Source organism: Salmo salar, chromosome ssa01, assembly GCF_905237065.1.
Source record: "Salmo salar chromosome ssa01, Ssal_v3.1, whole genome shotgun sequence".
In the NCBI taxonomy this organism is placed as follows: domain Eukaryota; kingdom Metazoa; phylum Chordata; class Actinopteri; order Salmoniformes; family Salmonidae; genus Salmo; species Salmo salar.
In genome coordinates, this window is record NC_059442.1 from 33,390,510 (window position 1) to 33,411,941 (window position 21,432).

Here is a 21,432-nt window from a genome sequence, read left to right on the forward strand (position 1 = left end):
CTAAAACTTCTTACCTGGGAATATTGAAGACTCATGTTAAAAGGAACCACCAGCTTTCATATGTTCTCATGTTCTGAGCAAGGAACTTAAACGTAAGCTTTTTTACATGGCACTTTTACTTTCTTCTCCAACACTTTGTTTTTGCATTATTTAAACCAAATTGAACATGTTTCATTATTTATTTGAGGCTAAATTGATAGTATTTATGTATTATATTAAGTTAAAATAAGTGTTCATTCATTATTGTTGTAATTGTCATTATTACAAATAAAGAAAAAAATGTGTACCTTTTTTTTATTTTTTTAAATCGGCCGATTAATCGGCATTGGCTTTTTTGGCCCCCAATAATCGGTATCGGCGGTGAAAAACCATAATCGGTCGACCTCTAGTCTAGAGTGTCTCCTCCTTTGAAGAGCATCAGCTTTCCAATCTTTGGGGATCTCAGACGATATGAAAGAGAGGTTGAACAGACTAGTAATAGGGGTTGCAACAATTTCGGCTGATAATTTTAGAAAGAGAGGGTCCAGATTGTCTAGTCCTGCTGATTTGTAGGGGTCCAGATTTTGCAGTTCTTTCAGAGCATCAGCTATCTGGATTTGGGTGAAGGAGAAATGGGGGAGGCATGGGCAAGTTTCTGTGGGGGGTGCAGGGCTGTTGACCAGGGTAGCGGGTGGCCAGGTGGAATGCATGGCCAGCCATAGAAAAATGCTTATTGAAATTCTCAATTATCGTGGATTTATCGGTGGTGCTTATTTACTTTATCATGTTCTTATGTTTATATATTTTGTGTTTTTGTTCTACCTTGTTATTTTTAGTATTACGCTATTGATCACTGCATTGTTGGGGTTAGAGCTGGCAAGAAAGGCATTTAACTGTACTAGTGCATGTGACATTAAAACCTGAAACAATATGGGCATGGAAGACTACACTCTTGACCAAAATAAGTGTATATTATGGTATACCAACAAGAAAATTGGCACAAATACTAACAACCAAAATATGTGTGGTGGTGAGGTTCATCATCTCAAATGTGGGCCAAGAAAACAATAATAACTAAAAAGCTATCCATAGGGAATGCTGTCTTTGTGAATATCTTTGTAAAACATACTCAGACTAAAACTTTTTTAGTGGTTCCAGACTCTGAGATGTTCACTTCTGTAAATTGGAGAAGCTGGCTGTTAGAAGCAGCTGTTGACAGACAGGCCCTTCCTTTATGTTCACGGTTGTGTTCCCTCCATGACTCACCATGCGTCATTCCTCAACAGTAAAGAAAAGAACGGATGAAAAAAAACTATATGTTCATATAGCCGGCCTTGTACACGGTCCAGACGAGTCCCAGGGATGATGCGGGACAGAGTGAGTCAGTGAGTTTCATAAGAGGGGAACTATGGTCCTCAGAGAGGCCTCTAATGCCAGGTGTGGTCTGAATAGAGGGATATGACATCGTCCATTGTCTCGTCACTGTCACCACGATGAGTGACGCCTATCAGCCTCAGAGCGATGACCAGACTGTTCTGGGCTGGATTCTGGAGGAAAAGAAGACGCAACACTTCACTTTCAACACATTCACACTGAGGTGTTTGTAGACCGGGGAGAGCTTTTTTGGGGGGCCATTTCAGCTTGTTACTGTTGAGTCTTCTAGCCTGCAGTGCGCGCGCACACACACACACACACACACACTCGCAGTGCTGTGATTCATTAACAGTGACAGAGCTGTGTTCACCGATAGGGCCGGTGCATAAATATGCCACACCGCACAGCTGGAAAACGTAGAACTTCATCAGGGTTAAAAAGTAGAGAGATTAACGTTTCACGAGTTTCCTCTTAAATATATATAGTTACGTAAACAGAGGCCCAGACGTCAGACAGCCAGGCAGGCAGGCAGGCAGAGAGCCTGAGCCAAACCAAGCACAAAGCCTTGGATTCAGCAGCAAACAGGGCCAAGAAGGGTTTCCATATCAACATGCATGGAAAACTAACTAAACGCTGGGAAGCAAGCAGTGGGAAAAGGTATAGGGGTTTATCAACTCTTTTTTTATGAATCCTTGCAATTCAAGAATAAGAGATCAAAATGGAGAATTTTCAGGTCAACACAGGATATGTTGCAACCAGTTCCAGACAGCCTGCATCTCCATCTGCATCCCTCCAGAAAGAATCAGAACAACATGCCCTGATAAACAAATGCCTGACGTGACTCTCCTTTTCCGTAGGGCATAAAACAAACCTTAATCCTTCCTCTGTCACTGAAACATTCTCAGTTGGCTGAGGTGGGACTGTCTGAGACACCAAGACGGATATCTGGGAAGCTTCCAGCCAGCGAGATTGCAGGAGGGTTCATAAGGAATCATAACGCACCATGGCAACCGGTGTCACTCAACAACAAGCCTTCACGTGCTCCTCTCCGTCCGGCTCCTCTCCAAGATGCAAATGCTTTCCTGCTGAGGTTGTCAACTGGGGAAAAACTCAGTCAGGATACAACCAAACACTCGTCCTCCCTTCACGTTCTGGGCCTCAGACATCGTGGTAGTCTCCCAGCCCCATCCCTCTTCAGAGAGAGAGGGGGAAAATATGGCTGTGATGCAGATTTTACACACTCCAGACTCCAGACAGTGTTTTTCTTCTGCTGGTTATGGCTTTAACTGCAGGAGGCACGGGGGCTGCCACAAATATTTCTTTCAGGGAATGCTTTGCAAAACAAAACATAAAAGTCAAAGTCTGCTTAATTTTCGAGGAGATGGTTGGTGGGATTTGACTGACTAAGAGCTATCCCTCAGCCATCGGGTCGGTCAGACAAGAGGGAGGGAGGAGGGAAAGGCAGACTGAGACACTTTTGGGCCTGACCGACGACAGGCAGCTAGCTATTAAAAGGTGAATGACTTCTTCACAACAGGGTGCACTCTGGGTACTCTGGGCTAAGGAGCCTCTGAGTGTTTTTGTATCTGTCTGAAACGGCTGTTGTTTTTAGACGGACGGTCTCTGTTCCAATGACTTTTTATTATTTAGCCAGATCTCTCGTCAAATCGTTGAAATGGCTGAAAACTGATAATGAAGCAATGCGGGTGTGATTTATGCTCATGGCACATTACTTTTCACGAGGGTGATTAACTCTTCTCTTATTAGTGGGTCTCAGTGGAAAACGGGTAGGAGAAAAAAACAACACAAAATGATCAACTCTCAGACTCCCTGGTGGTTTAACCAATCAAACAACTCAGAACACCATGTGCGAGTGACTCACATAGTCTACACACACACTATCCATGAAAGTAAGTGTAACATCCACTCTTAAACAGAGTGCCCAAAAGAAAATATTAGCCTAGTCCTGAGCAATCTGATGCAAATAACTCTGAGCTATGTCTACAATCCATCTCTGTGGCCAGGGGGGAAAATCCTCCATTTGGAACAATGTTCACCCAACCAGCCTTAGCAGCTCCTGCCCTTGGCAAGCCAAGATAAGGCTATCTGTTTCCATCATCACTAAACAAGATTGAGCAAAGTACATTAAGCAGAAAAATACAAACAAATTACAAAGGCTTCAGGCTAGGCTCTTTATCTAATGTTTGTGTGGGTCTGACTGTTCCGTTAGCTATGTCGGTTGGGTCTGAGGGAAATGTGCCTGGTTCTAATAGATCCTGCCCCGCCACTTCCACACAGGGGCGAGAACAATACAGACGGCCATTATCTCAACGGTAATGCTATCCTTCCTCGTGTGCAAAACAACCCGCAATCTCACCCCACTGACTGTCACTGTTCCAGTCAGCAGTCAGTCTCAGACCAAAGGAAAAGATAACAATGGGCTGTCACAGCTAGAAGGAGACCGAGGCAGTGAGTGCCTGGCTGTACTCTAGTTTAACAGGAATCTAGGCAATGCTACTAGCCTCATTAGAAGAACATGAGACAAGCTAGACTACACACATGTCCTGAAAAACACATGTAACTAATTGGGATATATCAATTAACTTTTGAAGAACATTATCCATTGTTAATGCCACACCGCTAATTATACCTCTGAGAAAGGGGAAAAAAATGCATCTTTGCCCCACATCACAGGTACAAGACGCTCACATTAGTCTTCTTATTGATCCTATCTCATAAAGCCTCTCTATGACCTCACCGCTCGTGATTTATGCATTAAGCAGCTTTTTAAAGAAATCAATTTTCTTTTAGCCCCCATGTGCCTAACATGCCACTGTGCTGGTAAGGGTGTAGGGATGTGTTTGATTTTCTACCCTCACAACACACCGCTGTGCTTTGTAGCGACTGACTCCTAACACTTTGGCCCCCTAATCGATAACACAGGGCTCCAAGTTCAACACCAGACTCTTCTGCCTGTTCTATTCTTCTTTCCGCTCCTCCTTCTCTCCTCCTTTCTACACCTCACAGCAGGACCTCTCCACTACGGCACCTGCAGCAACGCAACACCAGGCTTCTAAAAAGGCTATGACGACAACACAATAGAATCCAGATATGAAGAGAAAAAGGAGAGAGAGAGAGAGAGAGAGAGAGAGAGAGTAAAACAGAGAAAAATAATGTTTGGACTTGTGGACGGACGGTCGACTCCCCCTCTCCAATCTCGGAGGGCCCCAGCCCAGTCGGCTGCTGTCGATAATGGAGTGGAGGGTGGAGGGTGACGCTGGGATGGGGAGTGTGTCTGTGTGTTTAACACAGGGATTATCTCGCAAAAAATGTGATGTTTTAACACGCACCAACAGAAGGGAATGTTTGAACATCTACAAAGGCCAAAGGGGACTGGAGCCTGGCGCTCTCCAGTATTTTTCCGTGACATCTTGAGCATTTGGCTTGATAAAAAGGGAAGAAAAAAAGTAGCCTACACCGCCCTGGGATAGGCTATCACTCAGTAATAACCATGTTTGAAAGCATTGTGTTCCTGAAAAGGCTGATTAATTACATGGCAGGAAATAAGATCTGAATGTAACATTTCCATCCTCCACAGAGCCAGGGCAGGAATGTGACAGAAATGTTGCTGCTAATTAGACGGTTCATAATGAAAAGCCTAGGTATTAATATCGTCTATTGTTCCCCATCAGCCTAATGAGCTGGCACCTTTTGTTTTCACTGATTAGTTCAGAGGTCGCAGGGTCATTGAACTGCAGTTGACATCTTTCTATTTCTATCCAAGTTCTTCAAGTTTTTGTTTCCTTAACATACTAGTGGAGAGATACCAATTATGCTTTAAAAGTGCTGTCAAGAGAACTAACATAAAAAACAGAGATAGAGTAACACCCTTTTCATTTATATAATAACAAATATATATATATATATATATATATATATATATATATATATATATATATATATATATATATATATACTTATTTTTTTGCAAAGAAATGATCTAGTTGCAAGGGGATTGAGGGAAAATAGTATTCTTTCCTGTGCAGAGTGCAGTATGAGAAGTTTGAACAAGCCAGGATGTTAGAGATAGAAGCTAATGCTTATAGCACCTTGTGTGGAAGATGAAGATAGAAACATGCTATTATGTAACCTAGGGCCTCTGACCTATCCTTCAAGGGACACTCTCCCTGCCTCCCTCCCTCTCCTCCTCCTCTCCTGTCCTCTCGCACAGTGTCACCAGGCATAAAGAGCCAGTGTGTCAGAGCAGAAAAGAGGGGATGAAGAACTTGAGGGATGTGAGATGACTAATATGAACCTTTCCCCAGGCCTGCAGGGAGGGGGTGGGGGTGGAGGGGGGGGGGAAGGCGTTTCAGCCAGGGGTGGCTGACACTGTTGATCTTAATCACGGCAGCATGGCCAAGCCAACCGCCCTCCACAGCATGTACAGTATTGATGTACAGGACAGGAGGACAGGCGAAGGTGAGGCCAGGGCAACAGCTCTGGTTACAGAAATGAATAGAGAAGAATCATAACTTCACCTGATTGTATGTTATTAATGCTGTATGCTCCATCCATTTACTGGACAAGAATATCACAGAAAAAGGTATGGAAACATCATCCATGCATTATACAAGTTATGGATTTTAAATGTTTAGTTCTAAACTGAACAGACATTTTGACATCCAAACCATTTTCTCTCAAAACACTGAACCCCTCACGGTGAGATATAAGATAGAGAGTGACATGCTGACATTCAATCGGAGGTCTGATTTATGAGACATATGCTAGGCAGGGCAGGGGAAAAGGAGCCATCAGATCTGTGGGCATCAGACAGCTTTATAATCAGCACACACACACATACACACACGCTGAGGACGGAGTGAAAGATCCCCTCTGCCTCTGAGAAGACAGTTATTTTTCCTCCTCAAAGGCCAGGTTCAAAGATCAAAGCCATGGCAGGATGGGCCGGGGTATGTTATGGCTCGCGTGTCTATCAGGTTACACACTTCACAGAGAGCGGACCATACACAGACGCGCATGGGGGGGGGGGGGGGGGCAAGGCAAGAGGGCACATTGTCACTCTGCGATTATCACCACTGTTGGGATTGGGGGGGATATCATAATTGGGCATTTTTCTTCCATTGACAATGTTTCCACTGAAAATTATCCCATGTGAGAGACCGAAGGGAGTTGTGAGTTTGGTTTGGTTAGGCAACGCATGGGATTGGTCCATAGGTGGCACTGTTGGCTCATGTTATGAGCAGAGTTGTGGAACTTCAAGGATTTAAAGAGAAGAGGGAGGAAGAAAAACAGATTTACTCAGATTCATCACAGCTTCTAAAAAAAAATATGCTTTCATCTATGTTCAAGTGTCATTTGTCAAATAGATTTTAATAACATCTAATTAATTCAAACTGCTAGGATGAATCTTTCAAAATATCACACTTCCAAAACAGAACACATTTTTTATGCTAAAACTGCTCTTTTCCTGTGAGGGTGATTTAACAGATAATTATCGGACTCCTCTTCGCTGCAACACAATCAAACTCAGCACTAAACCTAAGGTGAATAAAAAACACACCTTTGAATCAACTGGATATTCAAGAGGAAGTGATTGTATTTTCACTGAACCCATAACTGACATAAAAAGGTACAAGTGAGATACTTAAAAAATATCGGCTGGAGACAGAAAATTCACTAACTAAACAAACGTATCTGATCTCAATGTAATTCTCATAATAGGTTGCGATAACAAACCACCACAATTAGAAAACATATTTCTGAGAAAAGTTGCATGGAGAGTGATTATAGCTCTTTACTTAAGGACAAAACTTAACGATACCGATATACAGCGCCTTGCAAATTCTGTATCTTTCTATTCTTCTTTTCACTCTGTCATGTAGGTCATTATTGTGGAGTCACTACAATGTTGTTGATCCATCCTCAGTTTTCAACCATCACAGACTCTGTAGCTGTTTTGAAAATCACCAATTGCCTTATGGTAACATGCCTGCGCAGTTTCATTCCTGTCCTGCAGCTCAGTTCAGAAGGTCGACTGTATCTTTCATGTGTTTGGGTGATTTAATATATAATCCACAGCATAATTATTAACTTGACCATGCTTAAAGAGATACTCAAATGTCGGATTTGTTATTGTTACCCATCTACCAATCACTGCCCTTCTTTATGAGGCTTTCAAAAAGCTCACTGGTCTTTGTAGTTAAATCTGTGCTTGAAATTCAATACTTGACTGAGGGACCTTACAGATGTTCAAAAATCATGTCAACACGTATTATTTCACACACAGTGAGTACATGTCATTTATTATGTGATTTATTATGCCAGATTTTACTCCTGAACTAATTTATGTTTGCATAAACAAAGGGGCTGAATACTTATGCAACAACTATATTCTAGTTATGAATTTTTTATTTGTCAAAATCTTCCACTTTGACATCAGAGCTTTTTGTGTATTTTTACAATTAAATCCATTTTAATCCCACTTTGTAACACAATAAAATGTGAAGAATGTGAAGAATAATTTTTCATGGCACTGTATCTGCCGATATACTGTTTACAGCAAGGAAATGAAAAAGTGTTATTTTTCCAAACTGAATTCTAATAAATTGCCATCCAGAAGAGCAATTGAACAATAACTATGCTTCAAATGTTGATTTCATACTTTGTGACAATAATGACACAAAGAGAATGACCACAAGTGTTCAGATCAGCATGTAATTCCCTTTTTTCATATTATTTATTGAATTATCATCCGGTACCAATATATCTGTAAAAGGCCAATATCAGCCAATAATATCGGTGAACCAATATATTGGTTGTGCTCTAGGTTGCAGGTCTGTGCCCTCCACGGTCTACTGTGAGAGAGGTAAACACAGTGAGGACTGTCTGTCTGCTGGGCCCTGCTGGCCTGGCCTTTGGCCCTAACAAGGGACGGGGTCACGTCAGCCCTGCCCTGGAAATGGAAAATGAGCAAAACCTAGCAATCACAGAGCCAGCCATCACAGACCAGGGACAGGGTAGGGTGAGGGGTGTAATTTGTAGGGTGAGGGGTGTAAAGAGTAGGGTGAGGGGTGTAAAGACGATGACACATACAGTGGGGTCCATAATTATTGACACCCTTGTTTGATAAAGATGAGCAAAAAAGACTGAATAAAATAAATAATGCAAATACTGACCAATATTGTACGCTCATTAAAAAAATAAAATAATGTATATATATTATTTTCTAAAATTGCTCAGAGAAAGAGATTTTGTTGAACAATTAATAAAATAAATGCAAACAGATAGGGGTCAAAATGACTAACACCCCTTTTTTTTAATAGTCTAGCACCCTCCCCTTGTGAGAATAATGACACTGAGATAGAACGAGAGAGAAAATAGAGCTCTTTGGTCAAGCACACCAGTGGTGGGTTTGACGTCGAAATGAATGCATAAATGGAAAATAACCCCCATACCTACTGAAAACTATGGTGGATCTTTGATGTTATGGTGCTATTTTGATTCCACTGGTCCTGGGGCCCTTGTTAAGGTCAACGGCATCATGAACTTTACCCAGGCCAGTACCAGGATATTTCTGCCAAAAACCTGGTTGCCTCTGTCAGGAGGTTGAAAATTGGTCACAAGTGGAACTTCCAACAAGACAATAACCCCAAGCACAAATCAAAATCCACAAAGAAATGGTTAATTGGCCACAAAATCAACATTTTGCAAAGACCATCTCAGTCTCCGGACTTGAAACCCATTGAAAACTTGTGGTTTCAAATGAAGAGCGCAGTCCATAAGCGCAAACAAAGGATATTAAGGATCTAGAAGGATTCTGAATGGAGGAATGGTCTAAGATCCCTCCCAATGTGTTCTCCAACTTATATTTTTTGGGGGAAAAAGGCTCAGAGCAATTATCCTCGCAAAGTGACATATTGAAAAGTATTAAAAAACAGGGGTGTCTTATGCTCAGCATATGTGGGAACTCCTTCAAGACGGTTGAAAAAGCATTCCAGGTGAAGCTGGTTGAGAGAATGCCAAGAGTGTGCAAAGCTATGATCAAGGCAAAGGGTGGCTACTTTGAAGAATCTCAAATATGGAACACATTTTGATTTGTTATTTTTTTTTGGGTTACTACATGATTCCATATGCGTTATTTCATACGCGTTATTTCATAGTTTTGATGTCTTCACTACTATTCTACAATGTAGAAAATAGTCAAAACAAAAGAAAAACCCTTGAACAAGTAGATGTGTCCAAACTTTAGCCTTTTAATGTGTTTGTATGTATCAAATACTTTTTTCCCCTCACTATATATATACACTATATATACACTATATAAAAAGTATTTGATCCCCTGCTGATTTTGTACGTTTGCCCACTGACAAAGAAATGATCAGTCTATAATTTTAATGGTAGGTTTATTTGAATAGTGAGAGACAGAATAACAACAACAAAAAATCCAGAAAAACGCATGTCAAAAATGTGAAATTGATATGCATTTTAATGAGGGAAATAAGTATTTGACCCCCTCTCAATCAGAAAGATTTCTGGCTCCCAGGTGTCTTTTATACAGGTAACGAGCTGAGATTAGGAGCACACTCTTAAAGGGAGTGCTCCTAATCTCAGCTTGTTACCTGTATAAAAGACACCTGTCCACAGAAGCAATCAATCAATCAGATTCCAAATTCTCCACCATGGCCAAGACTAAAGAGCTCTCCAAGGATGTCAGGGACAAGATTGTAAACCTACACAAGGCTGGAATGGGCTACAAGACCATCACCAAGCAGCTTGGTGAGAAGGTGACAACAGTTGGTGCGATTATGCGCAAATGGAAGAAACACAAAAGAACTGTCAATCGCCCTCGGCCTGGGACTCCATGCAAGATCTCACCTCGTGGAGTTGCAATGATCATAAGAACGGTGAGGAATCAGCCCAGAACTACACGGGAGGATCTTGTCAATGATCTCAAGCCAGCTGGGACAATAGTCACCAAGAAAACAATTGGTAACACGCTACGCCGTGAAGGACTGAAATCCTGCAGCGCCCGCAAGGTCCCCCTGCTCAAGAAAGCACATATACATGCCCGTCTGAAGTTTGCCAATGAACATCTGAATGATTCAGAGGACAACTGGGTGAAAGTGTTGTGGTCACATAAGACCAAAATGGAGCTCTTTGGCATCAACTCAACTCGCCGTGTTTGGAGGAGGAGGAATGCTGCCTATGACCCCAAGAACACCATCCCCACCGTCAAACATGGAGGTGGAAACATTATGCTTTGGGGGTGTTTTTCTGCTAAGGGGACAGGACAATTTCACCGCATCAAAGGGACGATGGACGGGGCCATGTACCATCAAATCTTGAGTGAGAACCTCCTTCCCTCAGCCAGGGCATTGAAAATGGGTCGTGGATGGGTATTCCAGCATGACAATGACCCAAAACACACGGCAACAAAGGAGTGGCTCAAGAAGAAGCACATTAAGGTCCTGGAGTGGCCTAGCCATAGAAAATCTGTGGAGGGAGCTGAAGGTTCGAGTTGCCAAATCTCAGCCTCGAAACCTTAATGACTTGGAGAAGATCTGCAAAGAGGAGTGGGACAAAATCCCTCCTGAGATGTGTGCAAACCTGGTGGCCAGTTGGACAAGAAACGTCTGACCTCTGTGATTGCCAACAAGGGTTTTGCAACCATAACCTCCCTATACCACACCACTACCATTAGATAACCTCCCTATACCACACCACTACCATTAGATAACCTCCCTATACCACACCACTACCATTAGAAAACCTCCCTATACCACACCACTACCATTACATAACCTCCCTATACCACACCACTATCGTTAGATAACCTCCCTATACCACATCACTACCATTAGATAACCTGCCTGTACCACACCACTACCATTACATAACCTCCCTATACCACACCACTACCATTACATAACCTCCCTATACCACACCACTACCATTACATAACCTCCCTATACCACACCACTACCATTAGATAACCTCCCTATACCACACCACTACCATTAGATAACCTGCCTGTACCACACCACTACCATTAGATAACCTCCCTGTACCACACCACTACCATTAGATAACCTCCCTATACCACACCACTACCATTAGATAACCTCCCAATACCACACCACTACCATTCCATAACCTCCCTATACCACACCACTATCGTTAGATAACCTCCCTATACCACACCACTACCATTAGATAACCTCCCTATACCACACCACTACCATTAGAAAACCTCCCTATACCACACCACTACCATTAGATAACTTCCCTATACCACACCACTACCATTAGATAACCTCCCTATACCACACCACTACCGTCAAATAACCTCCCTATACCACACCACTACCATTAGATAACCTCCCTATACCACACCACTACCGTCAAATAACCTCCCTATACCACACCACTACCATTAGATAACCTGCCTATACCACACCACACCACTACCGTTAGATAACCTCCCTATACCACACCACTACCATTAGATAACCTGCCTATACCACACCACTACTATTACATAACCTCCCTATACCACACCACTACCATTAGATAACCTCCCTATACCACACCACTACCGTCAAATAACCTCCCTATACCACACCACTACCATTAGATAACCTGCCTATACCACACCACACCACTATCGTTAGATAACCTCCCTATGCCACACCACTACCATTAGATAACCTGCCTATACCACACCACACCACTACCGTCAGATAACCTCCCTATACTAAAGAGTGATGATAGGCTGAAAGTTGGCTCATAGACTGTGACACATGTCATGTAGTTTAGCGTAGCTCTCTCTGAACCTTGAAGTGTAGTCACAAGTATGTCTGATGAGACTGTATGGCATTGTATAAAGGGGGTCCTTGATATCAACAGACTAAGCTACTTCTAAGAACTGATTGCAGAGTAAATAGGTTGGTCTTATAGGCTACCAGTGTGGTCTCTTTAGCCAACTAATTTGCTGTTGCCTCATCTTGCTAAAACACTAGCAATACAACTCCTCTTATCTGTCCCCATGTCCCACTCACTCCTCCATGTTGAGGTTTACCTGAACCATCTTCAGTAGGTGGTAGAGGTCTTCCACTTCGTCTCCCTCTGTCTGGCTGTAGTCTCTCCCAGTGTCCAGGCTGGAGCCCTGGATGGTGCGTCTGTACAGGGGCAGATCCATAGCCTCAGCATACAGGTCTATGGCCTGGTGCCCCACCGTCTGATACATGTAGCTGTCCAACTCATCTAACACAGGGGATGGATAACAGAAGTTCATTCATTTACAGTATTACTGTTCCACTTTGGCAAGGCACATCTCTTAGGGGAAACATTGACCAATATTTTAATTTTGTTTTAAGTACCCACACATACAGGAGGAAAAACAGGTAGACATCTCACCCTTGTTAGCAGGACGCAGGTTGGCCAGCGCTACTATCTGGTGTCCAGCAGCAACACATTTCATCATGTTAAAACAGCTGTCTTTACCTCCACTGCAACAATACAGTCAGAGGGATTAATGCATTCACTACATGAAGGTGCAACTATGTAAATAGCCGTATCACTGTCACTATGATCAGAAACATACAAATGTTAGGGTGATTTCCTTTAGAGTTCTATAATGAAATGCAAGTTCCTCTTACTTGCATGTATTCAGAATGTTATGAACCTTTATTTCTGTAACGAATAACGATGCATGCTATTTCTCCCACACTTCATCTTAAACTAACTAACAAAGTACAGGATATATCTACCTAGTTAGCAAGCAACACATCCTTCTCAGATAGCTAGCTAGAAAACGTGGATAGAACAGGAGCTGTGACAGCAATGACTTAGGCTTACCTTATCAACGCGACTACTTTCATTTTCTTTATGCAATATTTCTGTAGATATAAACAGTTACTAAATGCATAATCGGATAATGTTATCTATGTTTCGTTTACTCTGAATATGTGTACAGCATAGCAACCAGTCACAGCAGCAGTTCGACATGTACACAAAAACTCATGTGAGCAAGCACTTCCTGGTTGAAAGGACCTTTATGAATGAAGCTGTCCTGTGGGGTGCCTGATTTAAAATGAAACATTTATTACAATGAACACTTTGCTCGGTAATGTTATTTATAGATGTCTTATTCCTCTATGATAGAGTACCAATGTTATTGATACTCCTAATGAATATCAATAACATATATATATATATATATATGTCGTGGGTGCAAGTTTCTACAGTCCTGAAGGTCTACATATGAGCTGCTAACATGTTATACTACAATATAATTAATAGATTCGCAGTTGATAGTTTTCTGTAGGACTGTTTGGTGATCAACCAAATGTGGAGATGCTGATTGTGCATGTGTTGTGATGAGAAAGTCAACCAAAGACGGCCATCCCAAACTCTTTGGCTGAATTAGTTAATGACCCCTTCAGTTTTCCTCACTGCACAATTCCACAGTAACAGAATTACGCTGATATTCACATTGTTCACTTTAAAATGTATGCCAATAAATTTCAGTTGATTTAAAAGTTTAACAAACCATACAACTCTAGGCACAAGGACTACCTTTAACAATTTACACAGAACCTTTTACGAAAACACATTTCCTTGAAGTACAGAGCAGACGCAAAGCTTGTATGATGGTTTGTGCTGTTGGTTCCATCATTCTGTTACCAAATTTTGCGTCTGCACTGCTCTTCAAATAAATGTATTTTTGTAAAATGTTCTGTGTAGTCCTTGTGCATAGAGTGGTATGGTTTGTTAAACTTTTAAATCAATGGACTTTGTTTGGCATACATTGCCCCCCTGGTAAATTGACACAAGCTCAAAATAACTTCCTCGGCGTACACATCGCAGACAAACTGAAATGATCCACCCACACAGACAGTGTGGTGAAGAAGGTGCAACAGCGGCAGGGGCAGCAGGTAGCCTAGTGGTTAGAGCGTTGGACAAGTAACCGAAAGGTTGCAAGATTGAATCCCCGAGCTGACAAGGTGAAAATCTGTCGTTCTGCCCCTGAATAAGGCAGTTAACCCACTGTTCCAAGGCCGTCATTGAAAATAAGAATTTGTTCTTAACTGACTTACCTAGTTAAATAAAAGTTAAAAAAAATAAAAAGGCTCTCCAGCAGGTGGTGTGGTCTGCACAAGGCATCACTGGGGGCAAACTACCTGCCCTCCATGACACCTACAGCACCCGATGTCACAGGAAGGCCAAAAAGATCATCAAGGACATCAACCACCTGAGCCACTGCCTGTTCACACTGCTACCATCCAGAAGGTGAGGTCAGTACAGGTTCATCAGAGCTGGGACTGAGAGACTGAAGAACAGCTTCTATCTCAAGGCCATCAGACTGCTCAACAGCAATCACTAACTCAGAGAGGCTGCTGCCTACATTGAGACCCAATCACTGGCCACTTTAATAAATGGATCACTAGTAACGTTATACAATGCCACTCTAAATAATGCCACTTTAATAATGTTTACATATCTTACATTACTCATATCACATGTATATACTGTACCTTATACCATCTATTGCACCTTGCCTATTGCCACTCAGCCATCGCTCATCCATATACTTACATGTACATATTCTCATTCACCCCTTTAGATTTGTGTGTATTAGGTAGTTGTTGGGGAATTGTTAGATTACTTGTCAGATATTACTGCACTGTTGGAACTAGAAGCACAAGCATTTCACTACACTCGCATTAACATCTGCTAACCATGTGTATGTGACAAATGAAATTTGATTTTATGATTTGTTTCAATGAACAACCTCCATCCATGTTCACTTAAATGATTCATTTTGAGTTGGTTAATTGTTTAGTACAGGCCTGTCGTGTTATTCACAATAATCCCTGGGCTGTTAGGCCGTATTGCTTAATTATATTATTAGTTATTAGCCTATTTAAAAAATTCCACAAATAGGTTGAAAGGGGTATAGCCCAAGACAAGTCCAGAAAATAAAACCCCTCACCCGCTCGCCCCATAAACGTGTAGCCATAGAGACAGACAGCCCAAACCAAACATCCATGCTATGGTATTCACACAGGTTGTGCTTTTTTCCCCGGGGGAAGGCTGTGGCTTAAAGAAACCTTTTGATGCTCTTTTTGCTATCTGTTGTTGTGCCAGAGTAGAATAATTGCACTGCTGGGGTGTGTTTCCCTCACCTTCTGCCCCTAAGCAGGCCAAATGCAACTGGTTTTGTCTGAATGTACAAAATTGAAGAAGACATCTTCTCAACCCACTGCTTTTTGCTATGTTCCTTTCTCTTGTTCTGTTTTTGCTTTTTGAAAGCGGAGCAAAGCCTCAGACCTGAGGATGTGCTCCTTTCACCCTTAAAGAAATCCTTCCATACCATATACGTATTCATTCCTTTACACTTGTGTGTATAAGGTAGTTGTTGTGGAATTGTTAGGTTATATTACTTGTTAGATATTACTGCATGGTCAGAACTAGAAGCACAAGCATTTCGCTACACTTGCATTAACATCTGCTAACCATGTGTATGTGACAAATACATTTGATTTGATTTTTGAGTGTGTAGGTATAGCCTGGTGGTGCAGACACTGAAATACATACATTGGCTAGAGGCCACTGGTAGTATCATCCTTGTGTTAAGGCGAATGATTGCATTACTAAAATCATTCCAATTGATTTTAGCATGCAAATACAGTCTGCAAATGCAGGGTGGAAATGATTTAATATTGCTTTTCAACTTTTTTTCTGATTGTGAATAAGATAGGAGTAAATGGATAAATGAATGAGATTTTGATCAAATGTAATCAATATACACTATAAACAAGGTATTATTATGTTAAAATGGTATTGTATTTTCTTAGCCTTCTCAGTTGAAAAGCTGCCCTTTCTCCTAGAGGACACCGCCCAATAGCTCTGTTTGTCCTTCAGTTTTGTAAACTCATAAATATATCAGCACCAATTTTCCAATTGTGTTGGTAATTCTTCACCACACAGCTTCATTGCTTCTGGTCATTTCCCAATAATGCCCATCGGCTCTGACCAATGCAAATTATCTCACTTATCAGCTGCAGTTTATTAAGTAGATTATTATCCAGACAAATTAATAAAGAATTGTGTTCTGTTTTTTAGGCATAAAAGAGTGTTTTATGTCATTTTTGTTGGTGCGAGTGGGATAAAAAGTGTTGATGGGTCGTGCAACCAAGACATAGGTAATGACGTGAATATGAGACGCATAAATATGGAAGCAAGGCGGAGGAAATGGAACCATTGGCCTTTCCTTAAAAGAGCATGTGAATTATGACAAGTGATTTACACATATTACACAAACATTTTTTTTTTTTTGCACAAGGACACAAAAATCTTTCGGTGTAATGAGAAAGTAAGGCTGAAATCACGGGCCGATAAATGAAGTGCCAGGACAGGCCACTCAAGGTTGCACATGGAGGGGCAAGAACATAAACGCATCTTTCTCTTTGTATTCTTTTCAATAGACAGTCCCTATACTACACAGATGCTAGAAATAGTGAAATATGTTGACATTATGTGTACCTTAGTGCTAGGATTCAATTTATACATTGATACCAAATCAATTTGCATTTTGTTTTAATAATATATCATCACTAGACTAATGACAAAAAAAATGTGCGTAACTAGAAAACAGAAATAACACCCTTATTAGAAATATCAAAGGATATCCAAGGGAATGACAAACAATGTTGTAGGTCAGCTGTGCAATGAAACTGAACTCTTTAAAGCGTTTAAAATGATTGTATTTTCTCAGGGGGCAGACTTCATTTCCAAACATTCACAGTAAGAGAATAGAGTCAGGTTCTATTCTTCTCCCGGTGCACATATTTGAATAACCATTTCCCCTTACGTTAGTGTGTATCAGTAACCTTCCTAAAGTGTGCTCTGCTTAAACTCAAGCCATTCCAGAGTCCAGATTCTGACTTTGTGCAGAACTCAATTTGGGTTCCAATTCTTCATAAGGCCACAAACACAAAGCAGAAGCGGCTTGTGATTAGCTTCCAGATCAAGCCTGGTGTATCCCCCTGACCAATGAGAAGCTGAGGGTACAGAACCAGAACACCTGGCGGTCTGTTTGTGTTGAACTTCCTGCTCTCTCAGACTCAGGCCTCACTAACGCATATCAGTGGTTGAAGCCATCCAAACAACATCACAGCATTTAGCCTCCCTGGCAGGGATCAATTTGAGTTCCTATTGAGTTCAGCAGCACACACAGCACACGCTTGTGAGCTCTTATAGAAAACTTTGATTGAAATTAGTTAATATTCACCAAGGGGTCATTGGTTGAATATTGTGACAGTGTTCCAAAACATTGTTGATATTTATTTGACAGTTTAATGTGAGATAGACAGACATTTTGAAGGCAGCTCTGTGTATCTTTAACTCAGCCCCACTGTGATGTTTCCTTGATCAAGAGGCTCATTTTCCAATGCACTATCAACATAATGATGCCTCTTTAGGGCCAAACCACATCCAAATCAGTTAGTAAACAACCAAAATGGGGATCTGTACACATTTTTACAGACAATTAACTGTTACCACGAGGGGCCCAAATGGATTAGTAGACTCATTAATGTCTTAGGCTAATGCGCCCTTGATTAGAAATGTGAGGAAACGTGATCCAAATTGTGTTTGATCTCAGAGCGATGCTTAAAAAGGCCCCTCAGCTGGATAACAATGATTGAGATTGCTGGAAATCCCCCCAGAAAATGTCCTGCTTTTATACCTTTATTTTATTTGGCGGAAAAGCCGATGCTTTTGTAAATGCGAGCGGATGAGGTTGATGAAAATTGTCTTCCTTCTTGAAGGCTCCCTTTTTTCTGCCTCCACTGAAAGCTCTCAAATCATTGGTTTGAGTGAAGTGTTTATCAGTGTTTGTCTCCTCCAGCTCTGTTTTTGGTGTGGAAAACCTCAGAATCATTTTGAAGGGGATGATGCTGTTGTGAATATGATTAGGTGGGGCTTGCGTTCATAAATCTCAAATATCCACCATGCCGCACAAACGTGGATGTTAATTCATATCCGAAGGGAACCCTATCCCATTCAGGGATTGTATAGGGATTCTGGGAGCCAATCACATACGTTGAATTAATTAATGATCATTTTATAGAGCATTAATCATGAGCTGTGGACATTCTCAACACAAGAGAAACAGAAACGTTTCGACCAAGCATCCCTAAGTACAAATGTGATTTTCTATGAATATTTTGCTGATTTTAAATTGTCTTTGATTTTCCTTCCAAAATCCCAGAATCAAATTAAGAGTGCAGTTCTGTTCCCCTTGTGAAGCGCCAGCCAAGTGGATGTGGTCGATTAAAGTACACCATTCTGCTAATTATAAGGCAGCCAGGGAAAACGACATGCACTCTATGTGCCTACTGTCACCTGACTGCTGCCAAACACAATTTTGTACACAAGGGCCTTAATGTTTTACAGAGACACCCTCAAAGGCCTTGTCCTGATTATCAGCCAGGGTAAGAACACTAATGATAATTCCTGATTTGATTTCTTTTTTCTTATTCTTTACTACTCTGTGTACTCTGTCATAAGCAACTGTCATAAGTATAGACAGCCTAGAATACAGAAACTCATCACTCCACTTCAGAAAAAAAAAATGAAGATGAATTGCACTGTACAAACTGGCAGCTGATAACTAACCTAAAGTTGTGGCATCACAATAATAGTAGGAATTCTATCACTCTTTTTGTAGAAATGTAACATTAGACAACTGTAACACTTGGGACTTTACTTGCTGCCAATGAATCATCCCCAGATCTCTGGGAAATTAAGACGTCTGCTCTCTGATATACAATACCGCTAACGGCTTCACTTGCGCCCGACAAACACAATCTTAATCCAGGAAATAGCTTGCAATCAGAATATTGGAGCTGACATCAGAGGTAGCCACAAATGCGATCCCCACACACCCTCCCGAGCTTCAAATGTCTTCCCGGCCCTGTTATGGGTTTCCCGCATGATGAAGTGTGACACTCTGCAAACACAAAAGCCTCAGCCCTCTCGTGGGTCCACTTTGCTTTTCTTGGATTGCCCCAGCCCGCCCAATGCCAAGTCAACTTGACTCTTGTCAGAATGGGCCCCATATCTATGAAGAGTGTGTGTGAGGTGTACAGTGTGTGTGTGTGTTCAATTCAACGTCAATTCCACGTTGGTTCATTGTAATTTCATTGAAATTAAGCGGAAACAACGTTGATTCAACCAGTATATGCCCTGTAGGTTTTGAGTGTGGATATCTTGTCACAGGGCACTGCCTCAGATGTGGTTTGTGTGTGTGTGTGTGTGTGTGTGTGTGTGTGTGTGTGTGTGTGTGTGTGTGTGTGTGTGTGTGTGTGTGTGTGTGTGTGTGTGTGTGTGTGTGTGTGTGTGTGTGTGTGTGTGTGTGTATGAGCTGTTTTGGAGCCCACACTGAGATTATACGATCTGCTTCCTAATCAAAGCCACCACCTGCTCTGCATCGGGGGCCAGCACCTGCTCTGCATCGGGGGATGCTGCCTGTCTAAAGCCCCACTCATTCTCATTTGACTGTCCCTACTCTCTCCTCCATGAGATTTGGAGGGACTTAGAAGCTTTAGGAGGACCACTTTACTTCAATCAGCCATGTAGTTTGACTCACTGGTGAATAATGCAGTTATATATTGGAGTTCAGTTTCTAACATTTTCCCTGACTCCGAAGACCGAACCCATTCTCTATTGGTGAAACAGACACATTTTTTTGTTTCTCTCCCTGTCAATTGATGAAACAACTGAAGTAGCTGTCAACATCCAATATCTCTTTAGTGCCTCTGTCATTCTGACAAATTCAATAAAAACTTGTTTTATCCTAATATACCTGGTGGCCTGGTGTCCTGGTCATATAGCCTCTCCCTCTCTTAGGTCACCTGCCCTAGCCTAGTCTCGGCTAAGCTAACTAGTTTTCCACCAGAACACAACCCGTCTGGGTCTGCCATTTGTCTTGTGGTTTTGAGCCGTGGCTATTTCTCTAACACGGAGTCCAATGTCAACACAGGCACTATAAATATCCAGCCGGGCAGAAGTAAGCCTCCTATGAAGGAGGAATAGGAAGAGAGGGAGGAGTAGAAGGAGATTGCGGAGAGGGAGGAAGACAAGGAGAAAGCGCTTGATCTGTGGACGCAGTTTAGTGATCTAATATTTAATCACATCCTGGACTGGGGTGACGGCATGAAGAAGGGGGAACCAGGACTAGCTGTACTGTAAGTGCAGGAAAACCGCAGGAGCCACATGGAAAAAATTATAATCCGCAATCAGTGTTACTGTATTCTGAGAGCTGCTTCAGTCTGGACCATGAACGTTGAGGGCCTTTGAGAGAGTTCAGCTAGACTGCTCATCTGATGATTTACAGTATGAATCATTGACTTTTGGTTGACTTTGCATGTGCCAAAAGCATTAAATAGGGTCTAATAGTGTACATATTTATTGAAGACTCAGAAGGAGCTACCATACAAATCTTACTTGAGTTTGAGATTCATAGAAACACTTTCACACAGATACACTGTGCACCAAGAGGGTTAACCGACCAACCAATCGCTCTAAATCTCCGGTGAGCATTGTGTGAGAGATGGCCTCCGATCATTCAGAACCATTTCTAAACCTGTGACTAACCATAAATAACAAACAAAAGCCAAGGCCTCCTGCGACCACTGCTGCCGCATTACCGTCCTCGCCGCCAGATGAGAAACGGTCCGCCAGGCGGGACATGACCTCAAGTTTACGGCCTAAAACCTGTTGATCCCAGGCGATTGATTGTCAACCCGGTTAAAAGAGAGAGCCCCCGCTGATACCCCGCCAACCACTGTCTTGTCTGTCTCAGGGAGAAACAAAAGTAATTCTGTCAGCGATTCTGCCATGAGAAGCACACCAGTGGCCTCTGCCTGGCTTTTATGGGGTGAATTCCATACACTGGGCCCAATATTCTTGGCTGCTGGAGTCCTGTGATTAAAGTGTATACAAAAGGAGGCAGCTCCACTAAAACGCAGTGATTTAGAGAGCTGTCACCCC

General features: G+C 41.9%; 1 protein-coding gene across 2 annotated transcripts in view; it reads right to left on the bottom strand.

Moving 5' to 3' along the window:
• Positions 1-13,409, bottom strand: part of dph6 (diphthamine biosynthesis 6) — an 87,091-nt gene extending 73,682 nt beyond the window's left edge. For both annotated transcript variants that reach the window (XM_014193806.2, XM_014193795.2), the window contains exons 1-3: positions 13,231-13,409; positions 12,790-12,881; positions 12,452-12,636 (exon numbers count right to left, since the gene is read on the bottom strand). In XM_014193806.2, coding sequence (XP_014049281.1) covers positions 12,452-12,636; positions 12,790-12,881; positions 13,231-13,253 — 300 coding nt within the window. In that variant the 5' untranslated portion in view covers positions 13,254-13,409. The remainder of the gene's footprint in view (positions 1-12,451; positions 12,637-12,789; positions 12,882-13,230) is intronic.
• Positions 13,410-21,432: the final 8,023 nt, after the last annotated feature.